The sequence below is a fragment of the Astyanax mexicanus genome, chromosome 1 (genome assembly GCF_023375975.1).
Source record: "Astyanax mexicanus isolate ESR-SI-001 chromosome 1, AstMex3_surface, whole genome shotgun sequence".
Lineage (NCBI taxonomy): Eukaryota > Metazoa > Chordata > Actinopteri > Characiformes > Acestrorhamphidae > Astyanax > Astyanax mexicanus.
In genome coordinates, this window is record NC_064408.1 from 122584225 (window position 1) to 122611967 (window position 27743).

The 27743-nt window shown below is 37.7% G+C and overlaps 3 protein-coding genes across 5 annotated transcripts in view; 2 read left to right on the plus strand and 1 right to left on the minus strand.

The window, feature by feature from the left end:
• The window catches only part of LOC103030810 (NACHT, LRR and PYD domains-containing protein 12-like), a 300969-nt gene that overhangs the window by 271729 nt on the left and 1497 nt on the right, over window positions 1-27743 (minus strand). The gene's annotated exons all lie outside the window — the stretch shown is intronic.
• On the plus strand, window positions 1421-6171 carry LOC125784484 (amyloid beta A4 precursor protein-binding family B member 1-interacting protein-like). Of its 3 annotated transcripts, none has more exons than XM_049468242.1 (3): window positions 1421-1536; window positions 2837-2908; window positions 5640-6171. In XM_049468242.1, the coding sequence occupies exons 2-3, from the start codon at window positions 2859-2861 to the stop codon at window positions 6139-6141; spliced, it is 552 nt and encodes a 183-aa protein (XP_049324199.1). In that variant the 5' UTR covers window positions 1421-1536; window positions 2837-2858; the 3' UTR covers window positions 6142-6171. The 3 variants fall into 3 exon arrangements, 2 of the variants coding, with proteins under 2 accessions (XP_049324199.1, XP_049324197.1); XR_007427299.1 differs by lacking the exon at window positions 5640-6171 and adding an exon at window positions 4933-4997 and having other exon boundaries at window positions 1422-1536; XM_049468240.1 differs by lacking the exons at window positions 1421-1536; window positions 2837-2908 and adding an exon at window positions 5102-5232.
• Window positions 7484-22214, plus strand: LOC111196148 (NLR family CARD domain-containing protein 3-like). Its single transcript, XM_049468161.1, has 6 exons — window positions 7484-9349; window positions 9802-9975; window positions 11296-11469; window positions 12110-12274; window positions 14706-14752; window positions 21574-22214. The coding sequence occupies exons 1-6, from the start codon at window positions 7515-7517 to the stop codon at window positions 22128-22130; spliced, it is 2952 nt and encodes a 983-aa protein (XP_049324118.1). The 5' UTR covers window positions 7484-7514; the 3' UTR covers window positions 22131-22214.

Below are 27743 nucleotides of genomic sequence, written 5' to 3' on the forward strand. Positions count from 1 at the left end.
ACACTTTTTAGGAGAGATATAAGTTCTGTGTAAATATTTATAAGACAATAGCTGACAAAATCTGTTTTAATGATTTTAATAAACATCACTGTGTCAGCGCTATTCAGTTTCACCGCAGCGAAGGACGAAGACGTGAATCACTTATCTAACCAGCCTGTACTGATTTCTGCTCCAATAACCCTTTCAATAACCTCCAATAGCCTTTTATAGTCTTCAGTAGCCTTCAACAGTCTAACCCTGCAGCCGTGGTGTGTGCACTAAACTCCGTAGTTATAAACATTCTGAGGTTAGCAGCGCGCTAACTGACCTGTTTATAATGTAACGTTAATCCGAGCAGTGACTCCGTGACGCTGCTCTGAACTGCTGCTGTTAGCTGCTTGTGCTGAAAGATGAGCTGTAGAGAGCTGTATTATCCGGTTAGTGGGGTTAAAACCTTTATTTCCTACACAGAAGAACTTAAAATTTTTTAAAAACGCTCCAGACTGGCTGAGCTGAACCCTGTAGCCCGTGGCTGGGCTGTAGCTCTGACTCAGTGAAGACAGCGGGGGCTTGTGCTGCTGCTGCAGCTCCCACTAGTGGTTGGATGAGGAACTGCTAAATCTATCACATATTCTTAACAGCTCACAATTTTTGATTTTATATTTATTAAGCCTTATTTCAGTATCAAACGTTTTGATCAAAGTTAATATAACTTGTATTTTATGTCATTTCTATTCACTTGAATAGTTTGGTTCTTGATTGATGGAGTTTTTGGATTTCATAACATGACAAATTAAAAGGATTTATGTTAATAGAGCAACAAGCAAACATTTTTTCCATTTAGAGTTATTTAACATTAAAGAGTAATTACATTCATTTTATATTACATTTGGTTACATTTTATTACATTTATAAGTTACATCTGGCCCTCAGAGGACAGCCAATATGCCAATGTGGCCCTCGGCCAAAATGAGTTTGACACCCCTGGTCTATAAGATCCAAAACAAGTCTTATATTAGAACTTATGTGTCTTTTTGACATAAAGCCAGTCTGAGATTCATCAATTATTTCAGATAGACCTGTTTTTAATCTTTTAGCATAAACTAGGGATAATAGTTTGTAATCTACATTCAATAAAGTGATTGGTCTCCAGCTGTCTAGGGAAAGACATAACATCTGAAATGCGTTGTCGCAGAAATATCAGCTCCTCCACCCCCAAACTCTGACTGTTACCCAGCCAATCACCAGCCTGCTCTGCAGATCATGTTTCACCGTTCCTGTCTGTGTCTTTACAGATTCATGAATATTCAAACATTACATAATATTGCGGGGTGTAATTGGCTGGCTGCAGCAAAAATCTTACAGAGGCTCCGCCCACTCACTGTCTATTGGCTCTGAGAGACAAAGGGGGCGGGACAGAAACTCCTGAGCAGAGAGAGAGAGAGAAACGAAAGTTAGATGATCCTCCATTACAGAAGAATAGAAAAGAGAGACGCAGTGAAGGAGAAACGAACTAAATTCAACCAACACGATTCTACAGCGGTTTATTTTCACTGGGTGAGTCCAGAAAACAAATAAAATCTGAATGTAAAATAGTTACCTGTATCTTTTAAACCTGTATCTTTTAATTCTGTGTTTATTCATCTCAGAAACAGGAAGTTAAGTCAGACCCGAGTTTTCTGGGCTGAACAGAAGCCTCTTCCAACATTTCGAGTAGAAAATGGGGGCATTTCAGTTCAAATTAAAAGTTAAAACACAGCGAAAAGAACAGTGTTTGACAGATACAGGAGTATTATTTTAGCTTTACTTAGAAAGAGGTGGATTGTACTTAAAGAAAAATCACAAAGTATAGGCCTAGATCAGGCCTATATCGGGGCAGATAAAGAACAATGTTTGTTGTGTAAACATGTCAAAATGTAGGTCACACTAATGGTGTAATCTTAACCTACTATATAAACATATATATATAGAACTTTATATTTATCACATATTTATCACAAGTGTTTAGTTTGTCTGCATGTACGTTTGGGCTGGACAATATACTGTAAATATCATTATATTCAAAACTATGTCATACAATAAACAACATAATCCGGTGCGGTTTAATCAGACAGTGGAACGCCAGGAAGAGTGTACCTCTGTAATATTACAAATATAATATTATTAATTCATTAAAAAAATTACATTAATAATATGTGCTGTCAGGTATTTAGTATTTAAATATACAGCATGATTTGTCTTTAATGGTACAAATAAAATCTGATATTTTAATCATGATTTTTTATGGTTTTCATCATGTCATTCTGTCTATCACTATTTCTTTAAACATATTGAGATTTGAAATATGAACTCAGCCCTAATTTAAGAGTGCTTTTACACCTACATTTCGTTCAGTCTTTTCATTTTGTTCTAGTCCAAAATTGTGGATGTAAAAAGTTGATACACTTCCAGAGATGGTGTAAGTAAAAGTAGAAAGAAAAGCACAAAAAATCAAATTACAAAATCAAAGTAAAAAATGAATTTAAAAATTGTTCCTGAAGTTAAAAGTATAAAAGTACATGTTCCAAAATATACTAAACTTAAAAAAGGAAATATAGTTGTTTAAACAGGGTAAAAACGCTACACCACTGCAGAAGGTGTGGTCATATGTAGTGGCGCTATTTTACCAGCAAGGGGTGCAAACGGACTTTAGATCAATGTGATTCTTTAAAGACATATTGTTTGTAATTTCTAATGCTTTATGTTATTATAAATAATTGCCAGCAATTCTAAATATTATCAATAAGATTTAGAATTGTATCATCAATAATGTTATTTAAACCTGATCATATTTTAATGGTTGTTAAACTGTTCACAGGGATCTGCACTGAAGCACCTCTATGATGGAGCTTCATAACTCCAGTGATGGAGGAGAACCCTCTGGTCCAAAGTGAGTAACTTCAATAGTGCATCAATAGTTAGTAGGAATTTATGGCCAAAAATGAAAAATGTGAATACTGAATACTGAATTTTACACAGGTTTCTAGTAGAGCTGATCAATATATAGATTTGTTTTGTTTAATAGTATTTTTTATTGTATTGAAAATATTGTTTTACCGTATCACCCAGTTCTGGATTATTTACACAAAAGGCTTTAATCCTTTCAGACCTGACTTATGTTCTAGTTCTGCCTGTTGTGGACTTAAAATAGGATTCAATACAAAAATAATAATACATTACATTAATAAATAAAAATCAAACATAATATTTGTAATTTGTCTGTTTAATTGCAGTGGATTCATTTATTTAACAACAATATTTTTTATTTCATGAAACTCAGCTTCCATTGTTTTACACACATTTACAAACATACAAAAACTAACTTAGATGTTTAAAGCTAACTTTACCTAACAAAAAAAAAAAAAGAAACAAAAATACATAAATCTACCTTCCCTCCCTTACTAACAAAACACAGGAGAAAAGAAACCCCCTCCCAAAGAAACAGGCCTTATCCCCTACATTGCTACATTGGCTTTTAGTATTATTTGAAGTGTATTTACAGAAGTATTATGACAAACAATTAAAGTTAAATAACATGTGTTCTAATTCAGTTATCTAAACAGCTCAGTATTTACTCACAACAGCACAAACAATAAAAAAGACAGACAGGTGGTTTGGTCTGGGCAGCGTGGTGGTTGAATGGGTCGGGTGTCGCGCTGCACTCCACATCGGCCAGTGCTTTATTGTGACGCAGGACCAGGATCAATTAGTCAGCTCCTCCCTCTCACAGGTAACCTGCAGGACTGATAGAAACAGTGAAGGAGAGCGCAAGAGTGAGGTAGCTTAGAAAGGGAAGGCAAGAAAGAGAAAAATATAAAAATCTCACTTTGTAACACCGTGGTAGTGTTGTACCGGGGTCTGAGGCCTTCATTAGGTCTCTGTTGCTTTATCTCTTCCTATCATCGCCATTTCACTGTTCCACGGCTTTAATCCAGGTAGGAATATTATAGGATATAGGAATATAGGAATGCCCGTTACATGTTTTTTTAATTATTAGATATTTGTAGAATTTGTAGAGGTTAATGAGAGAATTGTTGTATTCTTTTTAGATGTGGACAGGCCGAGTTCCGTTTTAAGGACGTTAAGCTCTCTTTAGCTGCTCCGGTTTCTCTTTTCCTCCTTGATGAAGCTGTTTGATCCAGCGGTTAAACTGTTATATTAATACCATTTTAATGGTCATTAGATGGTTGTTTTTGTCCATTCTTTTGTATTGTTTATATATACATTTTCCTTTGAGTGTGGTTTGGTTTGTTTAATTTAATCCCCAGAAAATGTATTTGTTTTTTCCGGGTTTTTTTCAGTATTACAAGTCTTAGTAATTTTCTATGGTCATGTGAAGTTTTTCGTTTCTGTTTCTTGAAATTTGTTAGATAATATTTTTGTCAACATTTTGGATTTATTTTCGTTTGTAATTTTTCTAATAATAATAGTAATTACATATTTTATTTTCTTTTGTTTGTTTTTTACGGGGTGAATAACAAAAGTAACGCAATAGTTACTTTTACTGGTAACTAGTTACTTTATAGTGGAGTAACTCAGTTACTTTTTTGGAGAAGTAACTAGTAACTATAACTAATTACTTTTTCAAAGTAACACTGAAGGTATTAAACTTAACTTCTGGTTATCTAATTATATCTATGATTATCTCATCTACACCCAACAGCAGAGACAATTTAGGCTAAAAAAAAACACTTCTCGCTTTGTGTTCTGATTTTACCACTCAGTAAAATTTTAGATATTTTGTAGAGGAGTAAATTCCATTTTTTTTGCTTTGTTTTTTTGAATCTTTGTTTCTCTAGTTGTACATGATTAACACTTCTTTGTGAAAGAAGATGTCTCAAAAAGTGCTATCCAGATGGTTTTATTAAAGAAAATAATTTCTCAGCACATTGCTTATGAATGAACTGTTTTCAGGGTGAAGAGAGCAGAGCTCAGCGGTGAGTCTATGAAGAACTTCAGCAGTGGAGGAGGAAGCTCTACATCACTGCACACAGTAAACTACAGTCCTGAGAGAGAATCTGTTCCTCCTCATTGTTAAAAATGTAGCACATGCTGTAGACAAGGTTATAAAGATTATTTTTCTTTATTTAATGTTAGCAGGATGGAAACCCAGAGGTCTGTTTCTCCAGTGAGCAGCTGTATGTCTATGAAGAGTGAAGACCGGTTCTCTAACTTGGCTTCAATACAACAGGATGCCAGTTACCATTACTCAGGGTATTTAACTGTTGTGAATTTACATCTCTTCTGGAAGATAAGAGACAAACTCGATTTATGATTAGTCCATTTCTGTTGTGTGGAATAATAGCAAATTATTATCTTTTTGCTGTTTGTAGTAATTTTAGAGAATAAATAATAATTTAGTCGTTTACAGCTGCAGCAATGTATTTTCTGATGTTACTACAGAGATGCCAATGTATTTGGATATAGCTGTATATTATATGCTTTTGTTCTACAAGTTCTATTATTTGCAATATTCTTGTTATAGCATCCAACATATCTGTAGTTTATTCAAGACATTTCTGTTTATTACAGCACAAGGTTTCCTAATTACTTTGGAAAGATGTATAAAAGTGTGTGTAATTCGAATTATTGTTTTCATGTCTCCTTATTTCCTCGATCAGACTGCAGAAATCCAGAGCAGAACCTCCAGAACCCAGCTGTGTGTCTATGAAGAGTCACAACTCAATGTTTTTGCCTCCTAAATTCAGTGATAGAGCAGAACCTCCAGAACCCAGCTGTGTGTCTATGAAGAGTCACAACTCAATGTTTTTGCCTCCTAAATTCAGTAATGGAGCAGAACCTCCAGAGCCCAGCTGTGTGTCTATGAAGAGTCACAACTCAATGTTTTTGCCTCCTAAATTCAGTGATAGAGCAGAACCTCCAGAACCCAGCTGTGTGTCTATGAAGAGTCACAACTCAATGTTTTTGCCTCCTAAATTCAGTGATAGAGCAGAACCTCCAGAACCCAGCTGTGTGTCTATGAAGAGTGGCAACTCAATGTTTTTGCCTCCTACCTTCAGTAATGGAGCAGAACCTCCAGAGCCCAGCTGTGTGTCTATGAATATCCACAACTCAATGTTTATTCCTACTACCTTCAGTAATGTTGGAATATTTAAAAGGTAAGTGATTCAACTTCCCTGTTTAATACAACCATATGGGAAAGCAAGCTAATAAAAAATAAAAAACATAGAAAATAGGGTATTTTATAGGGCAGAGGGACTATTCCCACATTAATCCATCAACAGTTAAGCAAGTAAAAGGTCTGGAGTGGATTCTAGATGTGGCATTTTAATTTTGGAAAGGGATAGTCATTTAGTCACTGAAAGTGATAACAGTCCTTAGTGTCCTTTTGTCTTTGTTCTGGAGCACATGACATCCATTTCTTACAGAAAGAGCTAGAATCCTGCTTGGTTTGGCCCAGAAAACTCAACACCACTTCTGGACATGGTTAACATGAATATTTAAGTAGTTTTTGTAATTGTAACTTTCTAAAGTAATATTTTGTTTATGTGGTTCTATCAGCTTCTGATGTTAAATGACAGTTCTTGGTGCAGTGAGTTTGAGGGATCAGATTTCACAGTTGTTCAGCCTTGTGCTCTTCTCTTTACACATTTATTTCCTCCTGATTCCTTCTCATCTCATCTCATTGTCAACCGCTTAATCCGTGAAGGGTCGCGGGGGGTGCTGGAGCCTATCCCAGCAGGCATCGGGCGGAAGGCAGGATACACCCTGGACAGGCCGCCAATCCATCGCAGGGCAGACGGACACAGACAGACAAACAGACACATTCACTCACACACTCACACACTCACACCTAAGGGGCAATTTCAATCAAGTTCCAATTAGCCTGAACGTGCCGTCTTTGGACTGTGGGAGGAAACCGGAGCACCCGGAGGAAACCCACGCAGACACAGGGAGAACGTGCAAACTCCACACAGAAAGACCCGGGTTGCCCCAGCCGGGAATCGAACCCAGGCCGTCTTGCTGTGAGGCGGAAGTGCTACCCACTGCGCCACTGTGCCGCCCCTCCTGATTCCTTGAATAGTTTAATTATATCATGGCTTGTAGTGTAGGAATATGCAGATTTCTTACAGTCTTTCTTCTGGGAACATTATTTTTTAGACAGATCCTCTGCTCCTCAAAGAATCATCCTTTATTAAATTATTAAATAATTATTTTTACTAGCTGTAAAATGACCAGACAAAACATTAAATATATTGTGTTTGATGATTTGGTGTTATGATTATGCAGTTTATATCAGATTATCCTTCCAGTCATCATTCTCTGTTTCAGATATCATTCCTTAATGAGCTGAATGTTTTATTATGTGTGACTGATGCAGGAGTATTATCAAAATCAGAAAAACCTACACAGACACATTCTTTATGGGAACATTATTATATGATATGTTAAGATCATTTCTTTAACACTATTACTCATATTTACTTACCTGACATTTTGTTCTTCACAGTGTCATACAGAAACACAAAACCTGTATGAAGAACAGGTACGAGAGCTTATTTGAGGGAATCAAAACACCAGAGAACAGAACCCTCCTGAACAGGATTTACACACAGCTCTACATCATAGAGGGAGAGAGTGAAGGGGTTAATGAAGAACATGAGATTATAAAGATGGAGAAGACTTCAAACAAATACTTACAGGAAACTCCAATCAACTGCTTAGACATCTTTAGACCTGTAGAAGATCCTGAAGAAGAAATGGAAGGAGTGAACAGTACAGCTGTGATGGTTAATCTTGTCAGACGAAACAAAATGATAAAAGATAAAGGACCAAAAAAGCTTAGAACTGTGCTGACTAAAGGCATTGCTGGAATTGGAAAAACAGTCTCTGTACAGAAGTTCATTCTGGACTGGGCAGAGGGAAAAGCCAATCAGGATGTAGATTTCATGTTCGTGCTTCCATTCCGAGAGCTGAACCTGATTAAATATGAGCAGTACAGTCTTTACACACTTCTCTGTACTTTTCATCCTGAGATCAAAGACCTGGACTCTAGGATATGTGATGGGCGCAGAGTTGTGTTCATCTTTGATGGTCTGGATGAAAGCAGAATTCCACTGAATTTTTCACAGTGTGAGAAAGTGTCTGACATCACCGCAACATCATTAGTGGGTGTGTTAATGACAAACCTTCTCAAAGGAGAGTTGCTGCCCTCTGCTCACATCTGGATCACCTCCCGACCAGCAGCAGCCAATCAGATTCCTCCTCAGTGTATCAACCGTGTGACAGAAATTCAGGGGTTTAATGACCCACAGAAGGAGGAGTACTTCAGGAAGAGAATCAGTGACCAAGACCAAGCCCAGAAAATCATCTCCCACATTAAGACAGTGAGGAGTCTCCACATCATGTGCCACATTCCCGTCTTCTGCTGGATCTCAGCCACTGTGCTTCAGAGAATCATGAAACAGAGTAATACAGAAATCCCTAAAACTCTGACTGAGATGTACTCCCACTTTCTGATCACTCAGACCAACATGAAGAATGAGAAGTATGCAGAGACCTTCAACTGTAATCCAGTGGAATTGCTGGAATCTAACAGAACCATGCTTTTGAAACTGGCTAAACTGGCTTTTAATCAGTTGATGAAGGGGAACGTGATGTTCTATGAAGAGGACCTGAGAGAGTGCGGTATTGATCTCACTGAGGCCTCAGTGTATTCTGGGATCTGCACTGAGATCTTTAGGGAGGAATGTGTGCTTTATCAAAGGAAGGTCTACAGCTTTGTACATCTGAGCTTTCAGGAGTTCCTGGCTGCTTTCTATGTGTTTCACTGCTACCTGAGCAAGAACATGGAGGAGCTGATGGATTTTAAACCACAAAACAGAAAATGGCCTGAAAATGTCCCACTGGATGAGCTCCTGATAGGAGCAGTGAGCAAAGCCTCAGAGAGTCAGAATGGACATCTGGATCTTTTCCTCCGTTTCCTGCTGGGCATCTCTCTGGATTCCAGTCAGAAGGTCCTACAGAGCCTCCTGATCCACACAGAGAGAACCTCATGGAGTATCAAACTAACAGTGACTTACATCAAACATTTAATCTCAGCAGAAGATCTTGCTGCTGACAGATATGTTAACCTGTTCCTCTGTCTGACTGAAATGCATGACCAGGATTTACCCAGAGAGATTCAGAAATACATAGATTCAGACAAAAGCTCAAGGAAGGATCTGTCTGCTCTAGAGTGTTTTGCTCTTTACTACATGCTGCAGACCTCAGAGGAGGTGCTGGATGAGCTGGATCTGAAAAAATACAACACATCAAGAATTGCTTATATGAAACTGTTTCCAGCTGTGAACAACTGCAGAAAGGCTCTGTGAGTATCTAAATGTATATAATGGCTGTAAATGTTTTAGAAATAATGACAAAACACTGTCAGTAGTGCTCTATAGAGTGTGGTAGCTACAACTAGACCATATACAAATTCTACGACGTTGCTGAGAGGTTTTTCAGCATCTCTAACAGTGCTATGGCACAAAAATGCCTTGTTTTAAGTCCTATAATTTGAAAAGTTCACTGATTCTCACATATGATGTGTATTGCTGGAGATTTTCCATGTCAGAAATGTTCTTACTACAGGTTCTTCTTGAGCAAGGGGATCATGCAGGAGCCACAGCAAGACTTACTGAATTTTGCTGCAGAACACAAATAATAGGAAGAAATTACCCCTAGATAATTTTTTCCAATAAATCATAAAGGACCATTCACCTGAAACGGTACCCCATTATTTTAACTGAACTGTACTCTCTGTTTACTCTTCTTGTGCAGACTTGGTGGCTGTGGTCTCACCATGAAACACTGTGAAACCATCTGCTGTGCTCTGAAATCAGAAAGCTCCTGCCTGAAAGAGCTGGACCTCAGTAACAATGACCTGCAGGATTCAGGAGTGGAGCTGCTCTCTGCTGGAATGAAGAGTTCACACTGTAAACTGGAGACACTCAGGTCAGTACCTCCTGTTATTCATTACTGAATGATAAATATTAAACTAGTGATAAATGGTCTACAAAAATTATGGCTTTCTTAATTATTTTAAACCTGCACAAAATACACCTTTGTTTTTGCTTTTTTTAAATCATACTTACATAGACAAATATAATCCAAGTAATTATAAAAGCAGTTTTAAAATTATTTACCCCCTAAACTTGATAACTTGATTTTCCTCCCTTGGCGGCAACAACTGCAATCAAGCACTGATTATGACTGGCAATGAATCTTTCACATTTCTGTGGAGGAATTTTGTTTTTTTACAGAATTATTTTTATGTTCAATATTGTTTTTTTTTTTGTTTAATTGTGTGTAGTTTTACACCACATGTAATGGGACACACACCTTCCAAAAATTCCCACTTTTGTCACGTCAGTCCAAATAATATTTACCCACAGTCCTGGAGATCATTAAGATGTTTGTTAATAAATGTGAGATGGGGCATTGTCTTCTTTTTGGTCAAAAGTGAGTGCATTTTACCTTGGAACTCTCCCATGGAGACCATTTTCACCAAGTCTCTTTGTTATTATTGAATCAATAACACTGACCTTAACTGAGGCAACTGAGACCTGCAGGTCTTTAAATGTTTTTTCTGGGTTCTTTGTTTGCTTATTGTCATGGCTGGGCAGAATACAGACACACGCAGACGTAATAAAAACTGAGCTTTATTAACAATAATATGAGGCAAAGCAATGGTCAAGCAGAAAAGGGACAAAACCGGCAAACAGTAACAATACAGAGAGTGCATCCCAGAGTAGAACAGTCCAGGGTCATACACAGCAAGGCAATGGCAAAGGGCAGGCCAAATTCAAGGTTGGTAAAAACGGGTCAAAACACAGCAAGGCAAAACACGATCAAAGATAGCGCTTTGTATGAGGATAATCCATCGATACGCAGTACAGCGATAAATTTTTTTATCTGCTTCATGTTGTCAGACAGGTTCTATTTAAGTAATTTCTTGATTCTACAAATCTGGCAAGAATCAGGCCCTCTTTGTGGCTAGTAGTGAAATTGAACTCCGCTCTCCAGTAAATGTAGTTAATCACAGTTAATTCATGGGGTGGGAAACTTTTTAGATTGTTTTTCCCCTAATAAATTAAGTCAATAAAAAAACATTTTTGTATTTACTCGTTATCTTTGACTGATATTAAAGCTTGTTTCATAATGTAAAAATGACCAAAAAAAATGTAAGTATGACAAAAAAACATATGTTTAAATGTATATACTCCACTAAAATCTTTTTCTCTTATGTTTTTGTCTTGTTTTGTTACTCTGCAGACTAGCTAGATGTAATCTTGGTCAAAAGACGTGTGAAAATCTGGGATCAGTTTTAAACCTGGAAAGCACCTGCCTGAAAGAGCTGGACCTCAGTAACAATGATCTGCAGGATTCAGGAGTGGAACTGCTCTCTGCTGGACTGAAGAGTTCACACTGTAAACTGGAGACACTCAGGTCAGTACCTCCTGTTATTCATTACTGAATGGAAATATGGTTGAACCAAGTTATTGTTACACTTTTACAAATTAGTACCACTGATATTGTTTGATTCTTGAATATTTTAATTGAATTTCCAATACTTTACAAACTCCTAAACTCAATACACTGAACACTAATAATCTCCTTGGTTCTACACATGTTATGATTTTTACTCCACTGAGCATATAGCAGCACTTTATAGGTCTATAAAAACAGACTTTAACTTTGATTCTGTTTCTCTGTAGACTTCTCTGTAGACTGTAGACATCATCCTTCTTTTACCCTGTTCCTCAATGGTCAGGACCCCATAGACCACCACTAAGCAGCTCTTCAGCTTTCATCAGTAGTCACCGGAACATATAGTCTGCAATTAGAAAACAACACAGGCAAAATATTATGTTTAAGTAGTGTATAGTGCTGAAGCTTTAACATATTTTGACACTGGATATGTAACCTAAAGAGCATTTAATGTGCTCATAAAATTTACAGTTTTCTGTAGTATCAAATGATGAACATAAACAAAAACATGTAGTTGTTAAAACCAGCTTTCTGCTGTCCAAATTCTAAATAAATGATTTTCCTTCCTCTAAACTTTGATTTTCCTCTTTTTGTGCAGATTATCTGGTTGTATGGTCACAGAAAATGGCTGTTGTTCTTTGGCTGCAGCTCTGAGTTCAAGTCTCTCCCACCTGAAGGAATTGGATCTAACCTACAACCACCCAGGAGAATCAGGACAACAGCTGCTCTCTTCTAGACCAGAAGATCCAGGCTACACAGTCAGGTATGAACAACTTTTCTTAGGTGTGTGTTTGAAAATTATAATTATGGTAAAAGTGGAGAATTAAATTATTAGGTTACTGTAAATAATTAATCTATTTTTAAGAATAGCAAACAGCTTACATTAATCTTACTTGTAGTTTTGATACTGAACACAGTGTAAAAACAAACTCCCTATGTTTCAGTTAAGGAAAAAGTGCAAAATAAAATATGTGCAGAAAATCTGTCAAAAAATCTGACAGTTTTTATATATTAAGATGTGCAATCTGGAATTAAAACAGCAATTTAATTAACACACTCTCACAAACATACACTCACACAAACACAGACTCACACAAGCATACACACCTAAACATACACTCTCACCAACGTACACACACTCACAAACATACAATCACAAATATACCAACCCATGCAAATATGGCTTGGTCACGATAATCTGGAGCTGTCATGACATCATCTGATGAGCTGCACTGTCAGAACTGAACCACATGAATGTGCTTCTCCTAAAAATCTCAACAAAGACTGGGTCTGAGAATGTGTATGTTTATTATTCATTTTAAATAACATAAATAAAATATAACAAAAGTGCAAGAGCAAAATAAACTCACCCATTAAAATGCTGAAATATTATATTAATACATAATTATTTTAAAAACCTATTTATGTAACGAATAGCTACATAAGCTAAACATACCTATTTCAGTAGATTACAGGCTAAAAGCGTCAAATAACCTGGAGCAGTGGATTTTATGTACCCTGCATTCCAGCCCTCTGCCGATGACCTGCAGAACTACACTGAACCCTGCAAAAGAGAACGGATGAGCGTAAATCCCGCCCACAGACAACACTGATAGATCCAACAAGCACAAGAAGAGACCAATCAGGATGTAAATCTCACCCAGAGGCAAACTGCTGGCTTTGGTGAAACAATTGAACCCACTGGGGTTCGTCGTACAGTGGTGCTGCTTATTGTGTGCAATCTGAAAGCACCTTGACACAACGGATAGGTTGCCAGGTCTGCATAGAACCTCAAGGGGATATTTGTAAGGTCTGAAGAGACTCATGTGAGATCATATAGGAGATACGTTGTTGGTTTATGGAAAAACAGAGTAGAATACTCAAAATAAAATTTTATTCACCTCCATTATAGGATGATTACTTTCAACATATTGAAAAATCCCCTATAGTTCAGCATTTTGTGAGCTTCAGTTTAAAAAATATTTTCAATCATATATTTTAACTTTGAAATATATATTGTTAATATCTTGCCTCAGTACACCCAGTAGTGTCTTGTGAGATGAGTGTCTCGTCACACGCTTACCGTTAATCAAAACAGAAAATAAAAAGTGTCTCAGATAAAATAAAATTTTCTAGTCAATGAAGGTTTTAGAAATTGCATAATTTAGTTTTTTTATGCCAGGTCCAAACTACACGATTTAAGCCAGTTTTCAGTTTTCAGTCACTGACAGTTTTTTTCAGTAACTAACTACAGCCAGTGTGATCATGTAGAAAGAGAACCACGGGTCCAAACCGCATCTTCTTCATGGCCAGAGTTTATAGAGAGTCTGAGCACTTTCTGTTTGCTCTGTTATATCACTGGTAAACTCTAAAGGGAGCTCACAAGTGAGTCTTCTATGAACGGGGGGTAAATGGAGCTAAAAGCTAAAAACTTTAAATCAAAATTAATAATTAACTTTATGTTCTGAGTATTACTTTCATTTTGGAAAGTAGTAATAATTTATTTGATTAAAAATCAAAAAGTGTGCCATTTTTCTACAGTAAACAAGTTTTACACACTAAAGACACTAGCATCTCTGTTACTGTGAGCTGATTGGATGGTGAATTTACAGGCTTGAGAATCTTTAAAAAGTTTATAACTGGAGTTTAAAACGTTATAACATTTATGTCTACAGTGCTGAAACATTTGATATAGTTCTGTAAGGATGACAGAAGTACATATTTTATTCTAAACTATACATTAGTTCTGGAATATTTCACATGGTGTAAAATCAAGTTGTTTCTTTATCCAGTCTGGTGGCATCCTGACCCCTAATAATGAAAATTGCGTCACTGTCCAAATATTTATGGGCCTAAATGTGTTTACTTTTTTATTCATTACTTGTTGTCACTTAAACAGTATTTCTTTGTTTAAATTATGTTTGTTAATTTTTTTTTTTTTTTGCTAAGATAATTTATAATGTAAAAAACAATAAAGAGAGCTGCCCTTTCTCTTTGTCTCCTGATAAAATTCAATGATTTTAATTATTTAAATATCACAAAATGTCAAACACTGGGAATTATAAATAAAAAAAATTGGTAGAACCGCAAATGGAGATATAGAACAAGAGAGAGACTTTAGTTAACACTGTTTTCTGTGTGTGTGTGTGTGTGTGTGTGTGTGTGTGTGTGTGCGTGTGCGTGTGTTTGTGTAGAATGGAATCTGGAGGGGCAATCAGAATAAAACCAGGACCAAAGAAATGTAAGTTAAACACAAACACACACACATATACACAGACACACTCACACAAACACACACTCACACAAACACACACTCACTCACACAAACACACACTCACACAAACACACACTCACTCGCACAAACACACGCTCACTCGCACAAACACACGCTCACTCGCACAAACACACGCTCACTCGCACAAGCACACACAAACACACTCACACAAACACACTCACACAAACACAAACACACGCTTTCTCTCTCTCTCTCTCTCTCTCTCTCTCAAACACACACACATATACAAACACACTCAGTCACACAAACACACACTCACTCGCTCACACAAACACACTCACACAAACACACACTCACTCACTCACTCACACACTCACACAAACACTCACACAAACACACACACATATACACACACTCACTCGCACAAACACACTCACACAAACACACACTCACTCACACAAACACACACTCACTCGCTCAAACACACTCACACAAACACACTCACACAAACACACACTCACTCGCTCACACAAACACACTCACACAAACACACACTCACTCACTCACTCACACACTCACACAAACACACTCACACAAACACACGCTCACTCACACACACACATACACAAACACATACACTCACACAAACACACGCACACACTCACTCACACAAACACTCACACAAACACACACACAAACACTCACACAAACACTCACACAAACACACACACAAACACTCACACAAACACTCACACAAACACTCACACACACACACAAACACTCACACAAACACACACACAAACACTCACACAAACACACACACAAACACACACTCACTCACACAAACACACTCACACAAACACACTCACACAAACACACACTCACTCACACAAACACACTCACACAAACACACTCACACAAACACACTCACACAAACACACTCACACAAACACACTCACACAAACACACTCACACAAACGCACACACACTCACTCACACAAACACACTCACACAAACACACACTCACTCGCACAAACACACTCACACAAACACACACAAACACACACACACTCACACAAACACACTCACACAAACACACACTCACTCGCACAAACACACTCACACAAACACACACAAACACACACACACTCACACAAACACACTCACACAAACACACACACACTCACACAAACACACTCACACAAACACACTTACACAAACACACGCTCACTCACACACACACATACACAAACACATACACTCACACAAACACACGCACACACTCACTCACACAAACACACTCACACACACACACAAACACTCACACAAACACACACACAAACACTCACACAAACACTCACACAAACACACACACAAACACACACACAAACACTCACACAAACACTCACACAAACACACACACACAAACACACACTCACACACAAACACTCACACAAACACACACACAAACACACACACACAAACACACACTCACTCACACAAACACACTCACACAAACACACACTCACACAAACACACACTCACTCACACAAACACACTCACACAAACACACTCACACAAACGCACACACACTCACTCACAAACACACTCACACAAACACACACTCACTCGCACAAACACACACTCACACAAACACAAACACACTCACACAAACACACACTTACACAAACGTACAAACACACTCGCACAAACACACTCACACAAACACACACTCACACAAACGTACAAACACACACGCTCACTCACACAAACACACTCACACAAACACACACTCACACAAACACACACTCACACAAATAAAGACTCACACAAACACACACTCACACACACACAAACATACACTCACAAACACACTTAAACAAACACACACTCACACTAGCATACACTCACACAAACACACACAAACATACGCTCACACAAACACAAACTCACACACACACAAACACACACTCACTCACACAAACACACAAACACACACTCACTCACACAAACACACAAACACACACTCACTCACACAAACACACACACACTCACTCACACAAACACACTCACACAAACACACTCACACAAACACACACTCACTCACAAACACACTCACACAAACACACACTCACTCGCACAAACACACACTCACACAAACACACACACACTCACACAAACACACTCACAAAAACACACACTCACTCGCACAAACACACACAAACACACACTCACTCGCACAAACACACATTCAAACATACACTCACACAATCACACAAACACACTCACACAAACACACTCACACAAACACTCACACAAACACACACTCACAAATAAAGACTCACACAAACACACACTCACTCACACAAACACACACACACAAACTCACACTCACACAAACACACACCCACACAAACACACACAAATACACACTCACACAAACACACACCCACACAAACACACACAAATACACACTCACACAAACACACACAAACATACACTAACACAAACACACACACACACACACTCACACACACAAACACTCACACACACACATAAACTCACACAAACACACACTCACTCACACACACACACACACACACACAAACATACACACACACACACAAACATACACTCACACAAACACACACAAACATACACTCACACAAACACACACAAACACACACAAACATACACTCACACAAACACACACTCACACAAACACACACCCACACAAACACACCCACACTTACACAAACACACACAAACACACACAAACATACATAAACTCACACAAACACACACACACAAACATACACTCACACAAACACACACTCACACACACACAAACACACACTCACACAAACATACACTAACACAAACACACACTCACACAAACACAGTTACACAAACACACACTCACACATACACTCACACAAATATACAAAAACACACACAAACATACATAAACTCACACAAACACATACACTTACATAAACACACACAAACACACACCCACACAAACACAAACACACAAACATACACTCACACAAACACACACTCACACACACACAAACACACACTCACACAAACATACACTAACACAAACACACACTCACACAAACACACACCCACACACACCAACACACTCACACAAACACACACTCACACAAACACACACTCACACAAACACACACAAATACACACTCACACAAACACACACAAACATACACTAACACAAACACACACACACACACAAACACACACACACACACAAACACTCACACACACACATAAACTCACACAAACACACACTCACTCACACAAACACACACACACACACACAAACAAACATACACTCACACAAACACACACAAACATACACTCACACAAACACACACCCACACACACACACTTACACAAACACACACAAACATACACTCACACAAACACTCACACACCCACACAAACAGTTACACAAACACAAACTTACAAACACACTCACACAAACACACAGTTACACAAACACACACAAACATACATAATCTCACACAAACACACACTCACACAAACATACACTAACACAAACACACACTCACACAAACACAGTTACACAAACACACACTCACACATACACTCACACAAATATACAAAAACACACACAAACATACATAAACTCACACAAACACATACACTTACATAAACACACACAAACACACACCCACACAAACACAAACACACAAACATACACTCACACAAACACACACTCACACACACACAAACACACACTTACACAAACTCACACATACACTCACACACCAACACACTCACACAAACACACACTCATACAAACACACACTCACACAAACACACACAAACATACACTCACACAAACACACACTCACACAAACACACACTCACACAAACACACCCACACTTACACAAACACACACAAATACACACTCACACAAACACACACAAACATACACTAACACAAACACACACACAAACACACACACACACACTCACACACACACAAACACTCACACACACACATAAACTCACACAAACACACACTCACTCACACAAACACACACACACACAAACAAACATACACTCACACAAACACACACAAACATACACTCACACAAACACACACCCACACACACACACTTACACAAACACACACAAACATACACTCACACAAACACTCACACACCCACACAAACAGTTACACAATCACAAACTTACAAACACACTCACACAAACACACAGTTACACAAACACACACAAACATACATAAACTCACACAAACACACACTCACACACACACAAACACACACTCACACAAACATACACTAACACAAATATACAAAAACACACACAAACATACATAAACTCACACAAACACACAAACATACACTCACACAAACACACACTCACACACACACAAACACACACTCACACAAACATACACTTACACAAACACACACACACACAAACACACACTCACACAAACACACACCCACACACACAAACACACACTTACACAAACACACACAAACTCACACATACACTCACACACCAACACACTCACACAAACACACACTCACACAAACACACACTCACACACCAACACACTCACACAAACACACACTCACACACACACTCACACAAACACACACTCACACAAACACACACTCACACAAACACACACACTCACACAAACACACACTAACACAAATATACAAAAACACACACAAACATACATAAACACACACAAACACACAAACATACACTCACACAAACACACACTCACACACACACAAACACACACTCACACAAACATACACTTACACAAACACACACTCACACAAACACACACCCACACACACAAACACACACTTACACAAACACACACAAACTCACACATACACTCACACACCAACACACTCACACAAACACACACTCACACAAACACACACTCACACACCAACACACTCACACAAACACACACTCACACACACACTCACACAAACACACACTCACACAAACACACACTCACACAAACACACACACTCACACAAACACACACACACACACAAACACACACTCACACAAACATACACTAACACAAACACACACTCACACAAACACAGTTACACAAACACACACTCACACATACACTCACACAAACATACATAAACTCACACAAACACATACACTTACATAAACACACACAAACACACACCCACACAAACACACAAACATACACTCACACAAACACACACTCACACACACACAAACACACACTCACACAAACATACACTAACACAAACACACACTCACACAAACACACACCCACACACACAAACACACACTTACACAAACACACACAAACTCACACATACACACACAAACACACACACACAAACAAACACACACTCACACTAACATACACTCACACAAACACACACTCACACAAACATACACACACACAAACAAACATACACAAACATACACTCACACAAACACACACTCACACAAACACACACTTACACAAACTCACACATACACTCACACAAACACACTCACACAAACACACACTCACACACACTCACGCAAACAAACACACACTTACACACACCCACACAAACACACACTCACACAAACATACACACAAACACACACACACAAACACACACTAACACATACACTTACATAAACACACACTCACACAAACACTTACACAAACACACACTCACACTAACATACACTCACACAAACAAACATACACAAACATACACTCACACAAACACACACCCACACAAACACACACTCACACAAACACACACACTCACACAAACACACTCTCACACACACACAAACATACACTCACACAAACACACACACTCACACAAACACACACACACAAACATACACTCACACAAACACACACTCACACAAACATACACTCACACAAACACACACTCACACAAACACACACACTCACACAAACACACACACTCACACAAACACACTCTCACACACACACAAACATACACTCACACAAACACACACACTCACACAAACACACCCACACAAACATACACTCACACAAACACACACTCACACAAACATACACTCACACAAACACACACTAACACATACACTTACATAAACACACACTCACACAAACACTTACACAAACACACACTCACACAAACAAACATACACAAACATACACTCACACAAACAAACATACACAAACATACACTCACACAAACACACACCCACACAAACACACACCCACACAAACAAACATACACAAACATACACTCACACAAACACACACCCACACAAACACACACCCACACAAACACACACTCACACAAACACACACACTCACACAAACACACTCTCACACACACACAAACATACACTCACACAAACACATCCACACAAACACACACTCACACAAACATACACTAACACAAACACACTTACACAAACACACACTCACTCACACAAACTCACACTCACACAAACACACACTCACTCACACACACACACACAAACACACACTCACACAAACATACACCCACACAAACACACACACAAACACACACTAACACATACACTTACATAAACACACACAAACACACACTTAAACAAACACACACTCACACTAACATACACTCACACAAACAAACATACACAAACATACAAACACACACTCACACAAACACACACTCACACAAACACACACTCACACAATTATACACACACTGTCATAAGCACTGTGTAATGTGTGTTCTTGTGTTCAGGGTTCTGTGATTTCACACTGGATCCAAACACAGCTCACCGCTCTCTCTCTCTGAGTGAGGAGAACAGGAGGGTGGAGTGTAGATGGGGAGAGGAGCAGCAGTCGTATCCTGATCATCCAGAGAGGTTTAATTGGGTTCCTCAGGTTCTGAGTAGAGAGGGAGTTACTGGACGCTGTTACTGGGAGGCTGAGTGGAGCAGGAGAGGAGGAGCTGCTGTAGCTCTGAGTTATAAAACCATCAGCAGGAAAGGAGGAGGATCAGACTGTGAGTTTGGAGGGAATATAAACTCCTGGTGTCTGAACTGCTTTAATAACAGTTACTCTGTTCTTCACAATAATAAGAGAACTGCTCTCCCCCCTCCTCCCTCCGGCTGTAGGAGAGTAGGAGTGTATGTGGACTGTCCCGCCGGCATTCTGTCCTTCTACAGAGTCTCCACTGATACACCCTCACACACTCTCACACACTTACACACACTCTACACCACCTTCACTAAGCCCCTCTATGCAGGGGTTTGGGTTGGTTCTGGCTCCTCAGTGACTCTGTGTAAAATAGAATAACCCTGTGTGTAACAGTGTGTGTGTGTGTGTGTGTGTTTTGGGGAGGTTTAATTGGAATTAGAAACACAAGCTGTATATAAAATTCATTATTCATTTATATTATATTATTCATTTGTATGTGTTTATTTTTATTTTATGTATGTGCTGCTTTTACCTTATTTTTGAGTTATTATATTGGAGCTTTTATTACTGTTACATTGTTTAATGTTTGTTTGCCATCAGTATTTGATTTACTTGTTTTCTGTGGTTTTCTTTAATGAATCAAAACTAGTGGATTCAATCAATCAAAAAACAATATTCTGTGATTAATTACGACTAATCGCAATTAATAATGGAAGAAATGTAAAATGTAATTATTTTTATATTAGTGGTGTTAATTAGAATACTAGTATATACTCGTATGTTTGAGGGGAGAAAAAGCCAACATGGGGTGCTGGAATAAATTTTTTACTTTTATAAAAGTATAAAAAGTATAAAATATAAAAAGTATTAAAAAAAATATTTTTTTTTGTAAATATCTCAGCTTGCTTCTTTCGAGTATTACTGTATAGAGTCGCCATTTTTAGGACCAAATCAGGAATTGGCTGACTATGTAGTTCTGTCAATTTGTGTTGCCTTATCAGTGTATAAATCACCAGAGAAAAACAGAATTATCACCATAAACACATGAAAACATAAAAAATTCAAAAGAATACCCCGGCTAAGCTAAAATAAAAAAAGCTTAAGCTGTCTATACACTAAACGACTTTTAACAGACTGAAGTCTCACACCCTCTCACATCTAGAGACTCGTCACAGACTTTTTACTCACAGGCTAAGATTTTATAAGGACTGGGGATCACTAACTGCAAGACTGCAACTAGATTCTTTCTGAGATTATTTCCCATCATGCTTCTGGTGAAGTTTACATACAATATATATATATTACATACTAAGTTACAAATAATGTGTATATAAATACTTTGATTTATCAGAGTATTTATAACTTTTGTCCCTATTAACAGTTTATTTTTCTGCCACACTGTTAATTCCTAATATTTTTAAATAGAATATATTTTGTGTTTAACTCGTCCTATAAGCTTCATTATCCCCTGTTTTTGCTACAGCCTTGTATAGTAAAGAATTACAGAATTTCACTACTGTACATTTGCCTTTGTTTTAGATAGAATTAATGCAATAAAGAACATCATTCTTGCAAAATGTGTATTTATTAAATCGATTGTACATGAACATTCACGTGAAATACAGTCTTCCCGTAGCTCTTCTCCTATTGGTTGTTGACATTGTTTTCGTCACTATTTGGGTGAGCCGAGTCTCAGGACTTGTGATAATATGGGGGGCCAAGATGGCGCTGATCTAAGCAGTCATGCTTTAACCGCTGTCCTCAGACTCTGCTGAGATACACATGAAGGCAAATGTTTCTCTTGGAACCGTTAAGTTTTTTGTGCCTCTAATGGTTTGGTGACCAAAATTTGCTATTTTTGTTTATTACATTCGTGCATATGGGAAAGTGAAAAGTAGTGATGGGCGGATGAAGCCTCACTGAAGCTTTTGAAGCTTCTTCCTGATTGTGCCGAAAAAGATTCGAGGCATTGAAGCCTCAGAAAGAGTGTTTTTCTGGTGGCTGAAATAAATTATTACAGCCTAAAATTTACCACGAAGCAAATGAACCCTGTGAGATTTACTGCTCACTCAATATCTCTTCTGATCTGTTGCTCTGTTATTATTAAAGTGATGCACTAAATACTTGGTTGTTATGTCATGATATAATGTTTTTTAATATCATTAGAAGAAATATTATGCCAGTATATGACCCTGGCATTTAAACGATTGCGTGTGGTGAAACATGAACACAGAGTGAATGCTTTCGTACATATTATGTTCAATACAAAAGACAAAAAAAACTTTGAATGTAGATTTAAAATTCTAAAACAACTGAATATCTCATGCAGATGTATATTAGGCAATTTGTTTTTTCACAAAAAAATCATAAAGGTGACATGTTTATTTAATGTTTCACAAATGTTTAATAAAATTGTTGCCAATTTTTACATTGAATTCATGTTAAAATAAATGAAAATTTTAACAATTATAAACTATGAAAACACCAATAAAGTCCCAAGATTGTCACTGGAGGAATGCAGTGCAGAGGTGCTCTCGTCTCAGCACTGAGAAGGTGTTATTATTAAATGCCAACTCCTGGGAACAGAGCTGACAATGCTCCTTTAAAATATGAATAACTTCATTAGAATAACACACTTTACAGTTAATATAATGAACATAAGATTTTTTAAATATATTTAGTACTTAACCTATTTCTCGCTATTTTCTCAAAATGTTCCCAAGCCATGGAACGCTTGGTTGAGGTAGAGGTGCTGAAAGGTTCCATATTGTTTCCAAGATCAATAATAATACTGTACAACACAGACGGGCCATCAAGAGCTTTACTGCTTTATTAGGTAGTCAGTGAGACATGGGATAGCGCCAAACCTTTGAACCAGTCCCGCCCATTTCCGGTGGTTCATTGACTCGTTCGAAGCTTCAAATGCCATAGTCACGTGATAGTAACGATTTCGATACAAGCTCCGGTACACTGTGTCGAATCAGCACGTGTCGGAAAAGTGACAAAAGCTTCGAAGCCTCGGTGTCAAACCGCCCATCCCTAGCGAAAAGGCAAACAGAACTCTGATACAGCCACCTCGGACAACGCAACACGCATTACTTCTCTAGCGTCCATGGCATGTTAAGGAGAGTAACCAACAAGAGGACACTCGCACACTGGCAATTAAGATCCTTTCCAATGTTTCGCCAAAGATTGCTGATAAGTTGTTGGACGTGGTGCACTCTGTACACAGAATTGGATCAAGAAAAAGTGACAATTCACCGAGAGCTATAATTATCCAATTCAGTATGCGGCTTTATCGTGACATGATATGGAGTGATGCAAAAGGATCAAAATACCTAGAAAATGCCCATCTTCGCATCAAAGAGGATCTGTCACCAGAAGAAAGGGTGGCTCGTGTAAAAGTGTGGCCTCTGGTACTCCAAGCAAGAGAAGCAGGAAAGAAAACATTTTACAGAGGTGCATTTGCTTACATTGATGGCAAAAAAGTGATCACTGAAGATCCTTGAAGAGGTGATGATCAGGTTCCAGCTGTAAGACATTGGACAATGTCCACTAAATGACTTGTTACTTAGTTAGTTTTTTTAAATTTAAAGGCAAGGTCTTGGAGGTCTCCCTGTCTGGGGAAGGAAGATGGATTATAATGGTGTTAAAACTGAATGAAACAAAATTTGTGATTTGTAATGTTTATGGGCATAATCACAGTCCTACTAATTTGAATATGTTTCAGGAAATCATTACAATTATTTTAAATTTAAAGATAAAGTATGTGGACGCTTTCTTGTTGTTAGGAGGTGACTTTAATGAGGCCCCAAATGATGATATTGATAGATTTCCACCCAAAAACTCGACATCCAAGGTTTTTGACTCCCTAAATAATGATTTACAGGTTATTGATGCTTGGCGCTTCTTATATCCGAACAACAAAGACTATACATGGTCTAATGCTGCTCTCACCCACAAATCTCGTATAGATTACTGGCTTTTACCTCTTAGTATGGTCCAATATGTTTCTGACATTTCAATTAAGCATTCCCCCTTATCAGATCACAAAGCAATTTTAATCTCTTTAAAATCCGAAGCAAATAAACATAAAAATTTACGAGGCTATTGGAAATTTAATAACAGTTTGCTCTGTGATGATATTTTTATAGACAGAGTTAAACAATGTGCAGATATCTTTGACATTGAAAGTATGAACTATACTCAGAAATGGGAATATTTTAAATTTAAAATTAGGCTTTTAGCTATGCAACGTGGTAAAGAGATTAAAATAGAAAAATCTAAGAAATGTCACAAAGTCATGAGTGAACTTAATTCAGTTCTGTGTAAGGATCTACTCAGTCCAGAGGACGAAAATATACTGCATATGCTTCGTAAGGAAATTGATGATCTCTATATGGATCTAGCTAGAGGCGCCTTTATAAGATCCAGGGCTAAATGGTTAGAGGAGGGGGAGAGGAACACCAGCTATTTTTTTGCATTAGAAAAAAGGAATGTAAAAAGAAACTCTATTTCAGCATTAACTATAGATGGTAAAATTTGTAAATCTCCGTCAGAGTTATCACAATATGTTCATTCCTTTTATTGTCAGTTATACAGCTCTAATTATGATAACAGTAGTGCTAACGCATTTTTGGAACATGTCAAACAGTTTTCACCGACTGTCTCAGATCACTTTAAAAATATCTGTGAAAACGATTTGTTGTTGTCTGAAATATGTGAAGCAGTACATCTGATGAAAAGGGGCAAATCTCCAGGCCCTGATGGGTTGTCTCTAGAATTCTACATTCACTTTTGGGACCTAATTCAAATACCCCTTTTTAAAATGTATAAGGAATGTGTTAATAACAAGGAGATGTCTACCACTATGAAACAAGGTATTATTGCATTGATCCCTAAACTGGGTAAAGATCGTTGTCCCATTCTTACAGCTTTAAAATTCTCCACATTCTCTATTGGGGACAGGTCAGGACTGCAGGCAGGCCAGTCCAGCACCCACAATCTCTTCTAGTTCTACAGTCATGTCTTTATAATGTGTGCAACATGTGGTCTTGTTGAAAAATGCATAGACATCCCTGAAAAAGATGTCACCTTTAAGACAACATCTGTTACTTTATGGTCTTAGTGTACTTTTCTGCATTAATTCTGTATCAAAGAAGTGTACTGACATACACCCTCATACCATGACAAAACCTGAAGTTTGGACTTGTTTCTGATCGTCTAGACCAGGGGTATTTAATTAGAATTCAGTTAGGTCCAGTTCGAAAAAAATTCATCAGGCTAATGTCCAGACCGTCGCCAATGTTAACTTGTTTTATAATTCAGTGTTTTATTCTGTTTACTGAAGAAGCCTATAGTAGTACTGTCAGTGTTTTATCAACATCTAAAAGACAAAACAAATTACACATACTAGTATATTTCAACAATATTTATTGTTTTAAATTATTTTATTGTGTCTATTATTATTATTATTATTATTATTATTATTATTATTATTTTTGACCTGTCACAATAATTACATTATCAACCTATCATAAAATAAATGGAAATACCCTGAATAATTTAACATATCGAGTCTAATAATGTGAATCTGTATGTTAACTTTGTTTTAAAATGCTATATTTATTCTATTTTATTTTATATATATTAGGTTTGGGCCTGCCTGTCATGATAATAATTACATGAATGATAAATCGTACAATATATGGAGAAATGTTTGCTGAACTTGGCCAAAATATCACCTTTTTTTTAAAAACAGTAGTTTTATTTTATTTAATATTATTACTGTATCAGACTTTATAATGTTGTGGATAAAACTGATGGGGGAAGTTGCCGATACTTTTTGTCCCCTGGTGGTTGCCTTAGTTTTGAGGTAGGGATGTTTTGGGAGTAGAGAGCGCCCCTCTAACCGAGGGGTTTTATTTTTTTCTTGCTGAGGAGTTTCAAATCAGGTGGAGTAAAGTGGAATATTTTGCACTCTTGTCTCAG

Coding starts and splice junctions, on each gene's coding strand:
- LOC125784484 (XM_049468240.1), top strand. CDS start 5,120: ATGGAAACCCAGAGGTCTGTTTCTCCAGTGAGCAGCTGTATGTCTATG. Junction 5,233..5,639: donor GCCAGTTACCATTACTCAGG/GTATTTAACTGT, acceptor TTCCTCGATCAG/ACTGCAGAAATCCAGAGCAG.
- LOC111196148 (XM_049468161.1), top strand. CDS start 7,515: ATGAAGAACAGGTACGAGAGCTTATTTGAGGGAATCAAAACACCAGAG. Junction 9,976..11,295: donor TGTAAACTGGAGACACTCAG/GTCAGTACCTCC, acceptor GTTACTCTGCAG/ACTAGCTAGATGTAATCTTG. Junction 14,753..21,573: donor AAAACCAGGACCAAAGAAAT/GTAAGTTAAACA, acceptor TCTTGTGTTCAG/GGTTCTGTGATTTCACACTG.